At 39.2% G+C, this 12,213-nt stretch overlaps 1 protein-coding gene across 2 annotated transcripts in view; it reads right to left on the bottom strand.

Moving 5' to 3' along the window:
• The window catches only part of PIGN (phosphatidylinositol glycan anchor biosynthesis class N), a 109,547-nt gene that overhangs the window by 79,061 nt on the left and 18,273 nt on the right, over positions 1-12,213 (bottom strand). For both annotated transcript variants that reach the window (XM_063326064.1, XM_063326065.1), the window contains exons 3-5: positions 10,272-10,393; positions 9,001-9,099; positions 3,667-3,773 (exon numbers count right to left, since the gene is read on the bottom strand). In XM_063326064.1, coding sequence (XP_063182134.1) covers positions 3,667-3,773; positions 9,001-9,099; positions 10,272-10,393 — 328 coding nt within the window. The remainder of the gene's footprint in view (positions 1-3,666; positions 3,774-9,000; positions 9,100-10,271; positions 10,394-12,213) is intronic.

Genomic DNA, 12,213 nt, shown 5'->3' with positions numbered 1-12,213 from the left:
AAATCAACATCAGGTCACGGTACCATCTGCAAAGCTTCAAAGTTTAACATCATTCAGTTCTGGACTCCAGCCGCCACCCTGCACAGAAGGGACAGTCTGAAGGCTTGGTCTGGCCTTATTCCAGCAGAAAGGAGCCAAAGGAAGAATTAAGTACTGTGTTCAAAACGAGAAAGAAAAAAAAAAAGAAAAAGAAAAAGAAATGTTTGTCATCTGCCCCTACATGCCCACTTAAGTCAGAAGACATCTACAGAATACCTTGAACATATCCTACCCTGCGGTCATAATAAATTGTGGTTAGACCATTACCGGGACTCATCTCCAAGACTGTTTGAGTTCCTGGAATTTTAATCATTTTACCCTAAGAGAGTTCAATCTTATAAAACTGTTTTTCACAAAATACTTAAAAAAAAAAATATCAGAAATGCATTAAACACCTCATGGATCTGAGATCTTGCCAGGACTTGCAAAGCGCCCCTCACTTTAGGTCTCACAAAGGCAGACCGCTGTGGAGCAACAGCCAAGTGGTGGGAAGCGAAGGGGCCAGCAATGACTATTGAGCTACAGAAGTGGTCCTTCTTGCATACATGGACCTCATTGCTAATGACAAAGGGAAGACACATCATAGATCTGAGATCTTACGTGGGGTCCTGAGGTATTCCGCCTGACCCCTCCCCAGCCCCTGCACACAAGGACAGCATTTCCCAGGGAGCTTTCCCAACTTTCGCTTTAAGGTGAGAAGATGAGGACCGGGTCTCTCCTGTCTTCTCCTCTTCTGAGAAAGATGTGGAAGTGCAAAAGAGGACACGGTAGACGCGATGCTTAGCAATATGGTTTAGTGGTGGTTTTGTCAGTGTTAAGTTGATGGTTGTACTTGTAGGAATGTGTCTGAGAGAAAATGGTCACGTGAGCCAGCCTCCCTACTATGAGAGATTAGATTAAGGGCAAAACAGGTGGTAGAAGATGGAATTAGTACATGGGAAAAACGGGGACTGAGAAGGTAGAAAACATGTTGTGCTAATGACTAAGCAATTTACTATGTGAATTCTTGTAACCAACCTGATCTGTGAATGAACTGCATGGACAGTGCGTGAACAGAGACTGTAAGCCAATCATATAGCTGCCGCTAGCGCGTGCTCTTATTGCCTGTCTATATATACTCTGTGAAAACTTGAATAAAGGGAGAACGATCATACTCATAATGAGATTCCATCGTTACTCCGGGTCCGTCTCCCACTCCGACGTCCTCCGACAGTACTCAACGATCTGAAAGGTCCCTTTCAACCTAGACAATTCTATAATTCTAAAAAGACCACTTTTTTGCCTGTTAGTTAATATAGACTCCCAGTATTTTGCTCCCTAATTTTTCTTTAGCACGGACTCAAACTATGATCAAGGTAAGGGTTATTGAACTATGAATCATTGAGCCACAACACACTAAATTATACTCAGTCCCTTAATTACTTTGAAGGCTTCTAAAAAAAAACCTGCAAAAAATCAGAAAAAAACTGCAGTCAATCAACTCCATACCCATCTGTATCTCCAAGCCACTCCCAAAGTATTACCACACATTAAAATTACTGAGTTTTAACTCAGCTGCAGATAAAAACCCCACCCAGTCTAGTCTATACTTAATTTTCTCTGTCCCAAGACAGGGCTAGGATCACCTCGTACTACAAGGAGACATGACAGGGATTATCAAGCATCATACATTTTTTTTCCTCCACTCACAATTTAAGTGATCTGCTTCTGATCCATACAAATAAAAACTAGTCAGAATTTCACATCTCTGGACCAACTGAGTTACTGTTAGTTAACTGCTTTTTAAGAGAAGCAGCAATTTTAGGATGCCAGCACTAGTAGCCCAAACATTAGTTAGCCATTCTCCATTTTATCCCCATCTTTCTTGGGGCAGAGGAAGCCACAAGTGGCCCTTGTGATGCTTGGGACCTCCTGACTACACAGTGGAGAGGGAGTACACCTTAGCGCCTTTTAGTTCCTAGAAATCCAGGGACGATTTTACCACCATAGAGTTAAATGGTACGTTGTTAAGTATTTGAGATAAAGCTCAAAGGAAGTAAAAAAAAAAAAAAAGTACGAAAAGGAGAACTTTAGATTTTCAACAAATTGTCATTGTTGCTTACATATAATCTCACCAGCATAGCTGAGAATTGTTCAAGTTATAATAGCAGAGTGACCTCAGTTTCAGTCAGCCTCAAGTTTCATGCTTCTGAAGCAATCACTGATGTGCAATTGAAGAGATGATTAATGGAATGAGTGTTTTACAGCAGTCAATCAAGTCCTATCCATTCACAGTATGAAATTTAGGTAGGCAAAATAAGTCTTTAAAATAATGGTGCCGGTTCCAAGGAAAAAGTCATGGCATATATATCAAGCGTATCATCATAGACTGAAAGAAGAAATGCCATTAGGTGTTTTGAAGCAAAGGAAAGGTAGTACCACCCTCACATACCTGTGCAGCTCCAAGTGACAGCAGGGTGCAACTTTAAGACAGCAGCTATCTGAGTGTAATTGACAGTCTAATTTGATTTGTATCATTCATACGCATTACAATACACAACCTGGCACAAGCACAAGTTCAGGGAGAGGCTGGCAGCTAGAAAACACATCTTTTTTCACTTGCAAACTCAGAAAATCGCTTCCTTTGTAAATTTGCAAACTATAATGAATTTTTCCACCCTACATCACTGTTTAAAGCAGACCAACCCTTGGCATCCTAATGAAGTTACTGATTTGGTTTATTTATTTATTGGTTTATGTGGTTTCATTTTTGGTTTGATTCAATTTATGCTGGTTAGCTAATGTTAATGCATACAGCCCAGAGATCTTCTGGAAAAAGTTTCAAGTCCATCAACGTTCTTATGAGATCCAGAAAGTAACTCACCTAATTGCTCCACTGATAAAGATATTTATACACCAATATCCACTATCTGCATTTCTTAATCAGGACAAGTGAGGTAGCGTGGAATAACACAGATGTAGGAATTAATGAATAATCAGAAACTATGTGCCTCGGACTATTTATACTTACAGTGACAGCGTCACAGAAAACAACAATCATGAACCAGCACTGACCCAAGTCAGCTGAGCAGAGCACCACGTGAACAAGTTATACTGCTTCAGGGCCTAAGCTGCCTCTGCCACCCCTGTCCCCCCCAAACCAACCATGACTTCCGACAGCCACAGCATAGCATGAACCGCAGCAGATAATCAGGAATCAGCTACGTGCATCAGAATGAGCCACAGTGTATAATTACAGTGGGTAAAAGCCTGACTAAAATTAAGCCAATAATATTGTCCATTTCTCTCTCATAATGGAGACTTACCATTTCTGCCATGTCATATTACTTGTTGCAAAATCCTTAACTAACCACATTCTGTAGTGCTTTAAGATGGGCTTCAGATTATATGGAAATTTAAGACAAAGAAAAGCCAAGTATGTTTTTAAAACATTTTCATTAATGTTAGATTTTTTTTTATTAGCATTGAATAACAAAAATACTTCCTCTAAACTTCCATTACACTAGTCACAATAATGATCCCAAGTGACAGGTCTTTCAAAAATTTCTTGCTTTCTAGTTCTATGATAAAGTTAACATCTAGCTGTGCTTTTTATACACAGGTAGCATAAAAAGATTCTCTGCTCACCTTAACATGATCAAAAACCCACATGTCAAGCTCGGCTGCATCTTGTGCTCCAAAGTCTTCACTTTCTGCCGTGTAACAAAATGTATAAACGTGATCTCCACTAGCACCTGCAAAAACAACACAGGTGGAATAGGAGAAAGAGTAAAGTCTTCCTTCTTTTCTCATAGTCAAAAATGCACAAATATTAATGCATTATTTTAAACTTTCCCATCATTTATGGATTTTTTTTGAAGCCTGGATACTATTTTAACTCATTAGCTTATTAGCACCTCAAAGGAATGAGGAGCAATGTTATCCAGTACACTCAGGTGAGGAAACAAAGTATGGAAAGGCAGATAGTAGAACAAATCCATGTTAACGCAAATTAAACAGAATTTAGTTTTGAAACAAGGAATTTCACTGAGAAACTTCTAACAGAGAAAGCTACACGTTAAGAGCCTTGTTTGAACACACATGTTTGGGTGTTTTTTTTTTTTAAATAAGAAAATGTACTTATCTTGTGGTTGCTAAACTGAATCATGTAAGACCATGCCCTATCAATAAGGCCTTTTATACAGGAAAACATCATATATCACATATAACGAAGACAACAGAAGGAATGTAACTTAGTTACTGTGTATCAGTTCTAGGAGGCAACACAGTATTGAAAGCCAAGTGGAAAACTTCAGAAAAACAATATTCAAAGTCTGCATCTTTAAAACATGGATTCAGAATATAAAAGGGAGGACTACTGGACTATGTTCAGGCATAAAGTACAACATGAGGGCCACTGATGCGAAAACACAGCATCTGGACAAGGCAATTTCTGTACTCACTGTCAAGAGAGCAAAGCAGAGAAAGTGGGGGGCGAGGGGGCAGAAACAGATACCTAGAAGAAAGTAAACTTCTGAAGTCCTGGGAAGATCTGAAGTTAGGTGGCATTTAATGAAATAATTCAGTCAACGGCTGAGACGTTATTTCTACCGTGACTACGTAAACTCCCAGAGGGAAAATGTTCTTCTATCAGTTGATGGCCAGAGAGAATATAACCTATTTGCTGGATGTCACAATTATACAATGCAGTTTTGTAAGCTTCCAAGCTTGTGAATGAACTAACATCCCAGTATAAGGGAGCTGTTTAACCAAGATTATGTCCAAATCCACACAAAGGATGCAGGTATTTCAGGCCATGAAGATGAAAGCTGGCACAGATTTTCTGGTGCGGCTCCCCCCTAGCCCCCAGGAGACATTACCACTACTTATAACTCAGAACACTCGCTGCAGTTCTCACAGTCGGAAAGAAAAAGAAGAAAATACTCCCAGGCATTAAAAAGTGAATTAAGGAGTTCCAACTGGTGGATAAATGACTTCAACAGAAGAAATAAGCCCTGGCCATCACTGTCAGGATGACTGATGGTCTAAGAGGGTAGAGTGCTGTACTGTTTTTTGCAGTGTCACAGCAAACCTGAGACTTGTCTTTGAGAGGTGCCACGCCAAAGAAGCCAAATGAAAGCATGCAGTTTGCAGACCGGACAAAGGAACACATCTATTACTTACCCATTTCTAATTTCTACCAGAGCAAAAAAAACCACACCACCCAACCCTGCACTGCAAAATGACGCCATACATGGAAAGTTTTGGACTGCTTGCATAGCTTGAATAGTGTAGCTTTTTTTTTTTAAATAAGAAAACCTACTATGCAATATGTTACAAAATATTATTTTACTGCTGTTATTTGAGAGATGGCAGGCAACAGTATGCTTAACATTTTCTTTAAGTCTTGGGATAAGGAAGCAAAGATGGGATAGAGAAGTAAAAGGAAACCAGGGATGAAAACGTCTTTTAGAAGTGAGCACAGAGCTCTGCTGGGTTTGGTGCTGCCATTACACTAAGGGAAATAACTGGAGGTGCCAGAAACTCCCACACCAGATACCACCCACTCCTACTGCAGACTTGTCTGGCACATCATCTCGCTCTCAACATCAATATTCAAATATTAGGATCGGGGATCAAGTTATCACCCTCTTACAATAAGATTTACATCCTGCAGAAAGCAAAGATCTCACTCTGCTGGTGGGACAGGTCCCATGTCTAACAAGTTTTTCATGGGTCAAAGCCCAGAGCAGCAGGATACTTTTGCTAGCAGGTTTCGCAGGCACAAAAGAGGGGAAAAAAGAATGAAGGTACAAGGACAGTCAGACGTAGATCTGACAGAGTGTGGGCATCAGAGAGCTGTCAAACACAGCCAGGTGAGGAATGTGAGAAACTACACATTTTTCTTGGTGCGCTGTAGGAACAAGGAACTAGAAGAGGAGACCAAGAGGTCTGTCTGTCCAGAATAACCCTGACAAAGGCTTGTCTCGGTTGTCCCTACGGTTTTGATGATACCCTTCTTCATACTCAAGCTAAACAATGATCCTCGTCTTGCTGCTAGTTTCCAACAGAGAGAAAGGGAACCTATGGAACAAACGGCAATCTGGGTGCAAAGGACTAACACCTACTTCCCTTAATAGAAGCAACAACCTCAGCTCCTTTTTCAGCATGGCATTTAATATTCTGGATTATACTCCAGCCTAGACCCATGACAAAACAGTACAGAACTAGACTGTTCAAGTCAAACCTCAAATTCTGGCAAATGTAGAAGAAAAACTCAAAATTTTAAAGAGCATTCTGGAAATAACACAGGCATTTTCAAAGTACGTTATTTTCAGATGGTTTCAAGGTCATAATCTAAAAATGTCATAGAAAATAAGGCTAAAATTAGCACACTGAATTTGTGTAGCTGTTGTGGTTTAACCCCAGATGGCAAATTGGGCCACACAGCCGGTCACTCACTCCTCCCCCTCAGTAGGGCAGGGAGAAGGAGAAAAAGTAGGGGTAAAAAAGGAAAAAAAAACCCAACTCATGGATTGAGATAAAGACAGCGTAATAGAACAGTAACGAAAGGTGGTGGTGGTAGGGAGATAATGATGGCAAAAAGTTATACAAAAAAAAAGTGATGCAACACAAATTGATCTCAGGGCCCAAGGCTCAGTTGCCCAGCCCGACCCAAGCAGCAATCATAGATTCCTGCCCCCCAGCCAACTCTCATTTATATACTGAACACGGCATTGATGGTATGGAATATTCCTTTGGCCAGCTTGTCCTGTCTATGCTCCCTCTCAGCTTCTGTGGGAAGATCAGTCTCCTTGATTTAATATAAGCATTACCTAGCAACAACTAAAACAATATGTGTTATCAACATTATTCCCATACTACATCCAAAACACAGCAGCTACTAGGAAGAAAATTAACTCTATCCCAGCTGAAAGCAGAACAGTAGCTTAACTTTCACTATTAGAAACTAACACCTTTTGATCCTGCTTAAGTAAACGGCACACCAGTTCCAAAGGTACTTCGGCCATTTTCTCAGTATAAAACACTAATCCCACAGTCACTGAGACTTCGACAAATTTAGATTTCATGGATATCTACGTTGATATTAAAAGAGATCTGTGAGCATTTTATTTACCTTCTCTACAGAATCCTCAACCATTTCATTGAAATATTTACTTTATGATAGGAAAAGGACCTGAAGAACATAGACAATGACAGGAAACAAAAGATTTTTCTCTCCTCCCCAAAAAAACAGCAGGGGTTATATACTCTTTAGGCATCATCCAATGAAAGTGGCGAAACACTCAACAAAATTCTGAACGTTTTGGCATGATAAGACACATACAAGAAGAGTACTGTGATCTCACTAATTTGCAACATGGAAAGAGGAAGAGAAATTAAGCTATGCTCCCCTCTCTCCTTTTTGGCTTTTCTATAAAAGTAAAGTTAAAGATCAAATGCTTGATCCCATTCCCTTTGGTATTATAAAACTTTTCTGTTTAGAAACTCTGTATTATAAAATCCTTTCTGTGTTATAAAACTTCTCTTTGAAAGAAGAGGAAATACCTTTTTCTACTGAAAGACGTTAATCTACCTTTCTATCATGAGAAACTATGATTCGTTTTCTCAACACAGCATCTACTTCTCAGGTACAATGCTGCGCTACACCTTTCTCAATTTTGGGAGATTTCCCTCCCCCTGCAAAAGAGAGCCCCATTGTTGACGCCACTCAGAACAAGCCATATTGAAAGACACAGCAACAGTATGGTATTACTCTTGCACATCCCTCCAGATAACATCAAAGCTGCTTCCAAGTCCTGTGCTTATGTTCTTACTCAAACAAAACTAGTAGAAGGACTGGGCTCTGGGAAATTCTTGAATTCCCCAAATATTTTCCCAAGAACATATCTCCAAAAATGTAAATAAGCTGTGCAAGGGCAATGTACTACCTTTCTCCTCTGCCCAGACACCATCACAATATTCCCAAATACAAACTGTAATCTGAGGTCATGGGAAATTATCAGGAGATATTTTTACAGTTTACCATAAAGGATGAAGCAAAAAACAGAAAAGAGGGACATGTGCGGGGAATATCAGGAGGAGGAGGAAGAGACTGGAGGTCAGAAAAAGTTCAAGAATCATCATAAGAAATATGATGTATACTTTTTCAAAAGCAATGTTAGATTCTACTCCTATCTTGCCTATCACACTTTTCTGATGTGTCAATGCCAATACCTAGACCAGAACAGCAGCATATCTGCTATCTTGTCTCCTTTTCCCTTCAGTCTGTTTTACTCTGAGATTATGGGAAAGGGTGTATATGCCCTCATTCTTCCAAGAACAAAAACAAAATTAAACTTGGAGACTCTTTAAATGTTTGAAGTGTTGCTCAGCAATCTCTGCATGCTGAAAGACCAATTGCACGTGGCTGACAAGATTTTAACACGCTGCACACCATGGCGAAAAGACCTCACCTTCAGGAACAATACCAGGCAGCTCCTACTTGCATAAAGTTCTTCTCCTTTACACATTATTATTCTGGAGTAGAAGCAGGATAACCCACAATAAGCTACTTCTCCAGCTCAGATACTTAAAAAGCATGGCTGCAGTTCTATCACCTGACTCACTGGGAGCTGCACGCAGAGGAAGAAAAACCCCAGCTGCAGGCTTGCAAACAAGAGCTGTAAACCTCAACCAAAGAAAAAAATACTAGGTCCTTTTAACTAAGGGTGTGTTTCATTTAGTATGCTGATAGAATTAGGTAAGACCCACTTAAATGGATGAATAATAAATGGGGATATCCTCTTTAAAAGCTTGCTTTTTCTCTACCTGGTCTTGAATTTACAAACTAGAAAGCCGGTATATGCAAATATACAAACTGGAAATATTCTATTTACCTTCTTTAACTCACAGATTTTAAGTGTCTCTATTTTACTACTTGATAATTATGTGCTGAAGATTCATAAAATTTCACCTTACCTTTTGCAAACATTGGCAAAATATCTGGGCTTCCCCAGCCCCAAGTATATTTACTTTCGTTGAAAACAGAGTCAAATTCCACTGGATTCTCCTTCCATCCTGTTAAACAAACACACCTGGATTTAAATGGGGTTGCCAGTAGGTCTCATTGACTGCTAAGACTGTGCTAAGTCTATGCAAAATGTTTGTTGTTGTGCTTTTGGTGTTTTTTGTTTTTGTTTTTTTTTTTTTAAAGTTTCCCTTAAATCACTTCACAATGAACTCCACTTTTTGAGTCTCTGTTTTACTTCCATTTCAACCTCTATTTGCAATTAGTCCCCCATTCATTAAGAAGTGAGATGAAAACCTAAACCAATCTCATTATGCAAGGATTCAAACAGACAAAACACACAGCTGGTTTACCTTCAAAACAGCTAAAATTCTCCTGAATTCTAAATCCCCTGTTGTCTGAACTCAGCTTTTGGCATTTTAGGCAATAAATTACATACTAATATATCGTATTTCCAGCCATCATGTTCCACCTCATCACAATAAAACCTTCAAGATATTCTGTGTCCATGACAAGGCAGCTGACAGAAATATCAAAAGATGCTCTTAACGGCAATTCCTGCCAATCCTGCATTTGTAGCAGATGTCAGAAGGAAGAACCTTTTCATTAGGAACACGGACAAGACCAAGTAATTCCTCTTACCTCCTCTGTCCAAAACCAACCCACAACATTACAAGTGCTCAGGCCTGGAAGCCTGGGGGAAGGCAGAGGACCACAAGAAAAACGACCAAGTCAGTAATGCAAAGGCTTGTTCCACATTATTAACGCCAAGCGTGCAGTAACACATCCAGCTAGCTCTGCACAAAACACACAGTTGGGGTTTTTGATTTATTTTGCTACTGATTCTCCAACTCATCCTAGCAACGGTTTAGCTAAGACACTGCAGTTCGCTTCTTCGTTGTGACATCTAGTTAGCCATCTCCCATTACATCCCAAATGATAATTAAAAACTCTGTTACATTAAGAGATCATATTCCATAAGGTTCTTTTGCTTTTAGACTCAGCATGCTGATTTTTACCATGCTACCAAATATTAACTTACGTAAGCTATTTTCATAGTTATCGGTATTAAGAGCAGGAAATACATCCAAAATTATTCTTTTCCATGCAATCTTGGTAAACAAACCACTACGCAGGCATTTATCAGCAATCTAGAAGCCCAGCACATCAGTGAAAGACCTGATTTTGGAGGACAGTGTTCAAAGCTTTAGGACTGGCATACCTTTAGCAACTGCACTGACATCTTCATAAAATCCAGCTATGAGCGCAACATGTCCTGGCCTGGATTCTGTTGGGACCCGGGTGTGAGAGATTCCCCAGCTGCCATTATTCTCCAGAATACTCCTGAAAACAGGATACAAGGCAGTTAATGCTTATGACTTTTTGAAAGTACAATGAATTGCAGATAAAAAGAGCGACCAGTAGATGTGAGGTAGGAAATGCAAAAAAAACCAACCCAGACTAAAACAGATTTTCACTACCGCCTGCTGTGCAGCAAAACAAGCAGAACATTAACCTGCAAGTAGTTCTATATTATAACACCCCACAGAGAACATTACTATTGTTGCCCATCAGCACTGCAAACAGATGAGTTTAGCTGGCGTTCTAATACACTTCGAATTAACATGCTATTTTTTTTCTGCTGCTTTCTGCTATAGCTTACTTTCCCCCCCCCCAACAGATTGTTTCTGCCTGGTGTTACTTGTCTTTGTTCTTTCCATTGAGCTGGAAAGTGTCTAGTTCTATCTTCTCTTATTCGTTAAATATGCTCGATTATAATTAGTTCTTGTGACCATGTCTGCCTTTATTTGTGCTGGATATTGGAAGCCAGCATCAAGAGAATTTAAAAACCACATAAATCTAACATGCAAATCATTTCAGCAACATGGAGAAAATATAAGTAAACCTTGTATCTTTTGCAGTTACCCCGAAGTGAAGGAGAATACCTTCTCACCACATATGCAAAAACACATAAATTGTCTAGGGATTATGCACATACAACAGTTGTAACAGATAAAAAGCAAAGAAAATAGAGGACAAAGCCCAAGTTTAAGAAACAGCCTCATAAACTACTCTTGTCTGCTGAAGACATGAACAGCTGGAGCCTGTCGGAGAGCAAGCAGTGAGCGTTACCATATGCTGTTTTCTTGTCTCCATCTTCTGGAAGAAGAGAAAGATTCACTGCCCACTGTCAGAGCAAGGGGAGAAAGAAAAGAAAAACACAACACACCAGGACATACCTAAGAGTAAAGTTTAGGAAAAAAGCTGCAGAATCTTCTGAACAAATTCAAAACAGTTTTTAAGAGTCAAACCTACCAGGAAATTGTATTTTTGTTATTCATTATATAAGCTACAAAATTTGCTGTATTTTTAATGGATGTGTTTTAGCCCTAGTAGATTCTAAATTCATGCTTTGGAGACTTTACACAACTGTTAATTACAAGACCTGTACACTCAGCCCTAAATATAATGAAATAAGAACCAAACCACAATCTAAAATTTCAGGCCCTACTCCAAGCTTGCAGGATTCACAGTTTGCTTGTTTTTTAACTCATCTTAACCTCACATTCTCAGGCCTACTTGAAAGCTCACAGGACTATTTGGAATAGCCAAATATTACAATGAAAAATGTAAAAGGTGATACGGCACTCTGACATGTTATTCCTAGCTCTCATCTCAGCTAGGTTTTAAGACAAGTTGTATTGAAAAACGTACTAATTTGAAAAAAGGATTTAAGTATCACTTAACGCAGTTTCTAAGTTATTGTCACTGGAGACTGATAAAAATGTATTGCACTAGCATCAGTGGAAGATTTAAGACAAAAATAAAACACTTTTGGCCCTCCTCACAATTCATTGTCACAACAGGTAGGAGACTGTTTTAATTAGAATTTGATTTTTATTGAATCAGAAAGTAATCCTTTACCTTTGATTTTGTTGGGCTGGATCACAGGATCTGAAGTCAGCAATAACACATACCAAGCAGTAAAAAAAATATTGCCAGATATTGTCATTTACCTGTTCACAATTCATTTAGCTATTTTGAATTATTTCAAAGCCTTTTACTCAGAAGGATCATTTAAAAAAATTAATTTTCTTGACAGTATAAACATTAGCTACCCATAATAGAGACGATGAATCTGAATATGATATAGTGATACAGCT

Source organism: Chroicocephalus ridibundus, chromosome 2 (assembly GCF_963924245.1).
Source record: "Chroicocephalus ridibundus chromosome 2, bChrRid1.1, whole genome shotgun sequence".
NCBI lineage: Eukaryota > Metazoa > Chordata > Aves > Charadriiformes > Laridae > Chroicocephalus > Chroicocephalus ridibundus.
Note: the sequence above shows the minus strand (reverse complement) of the source record. Positions and strands in the feature narration are given on the sequence as shown.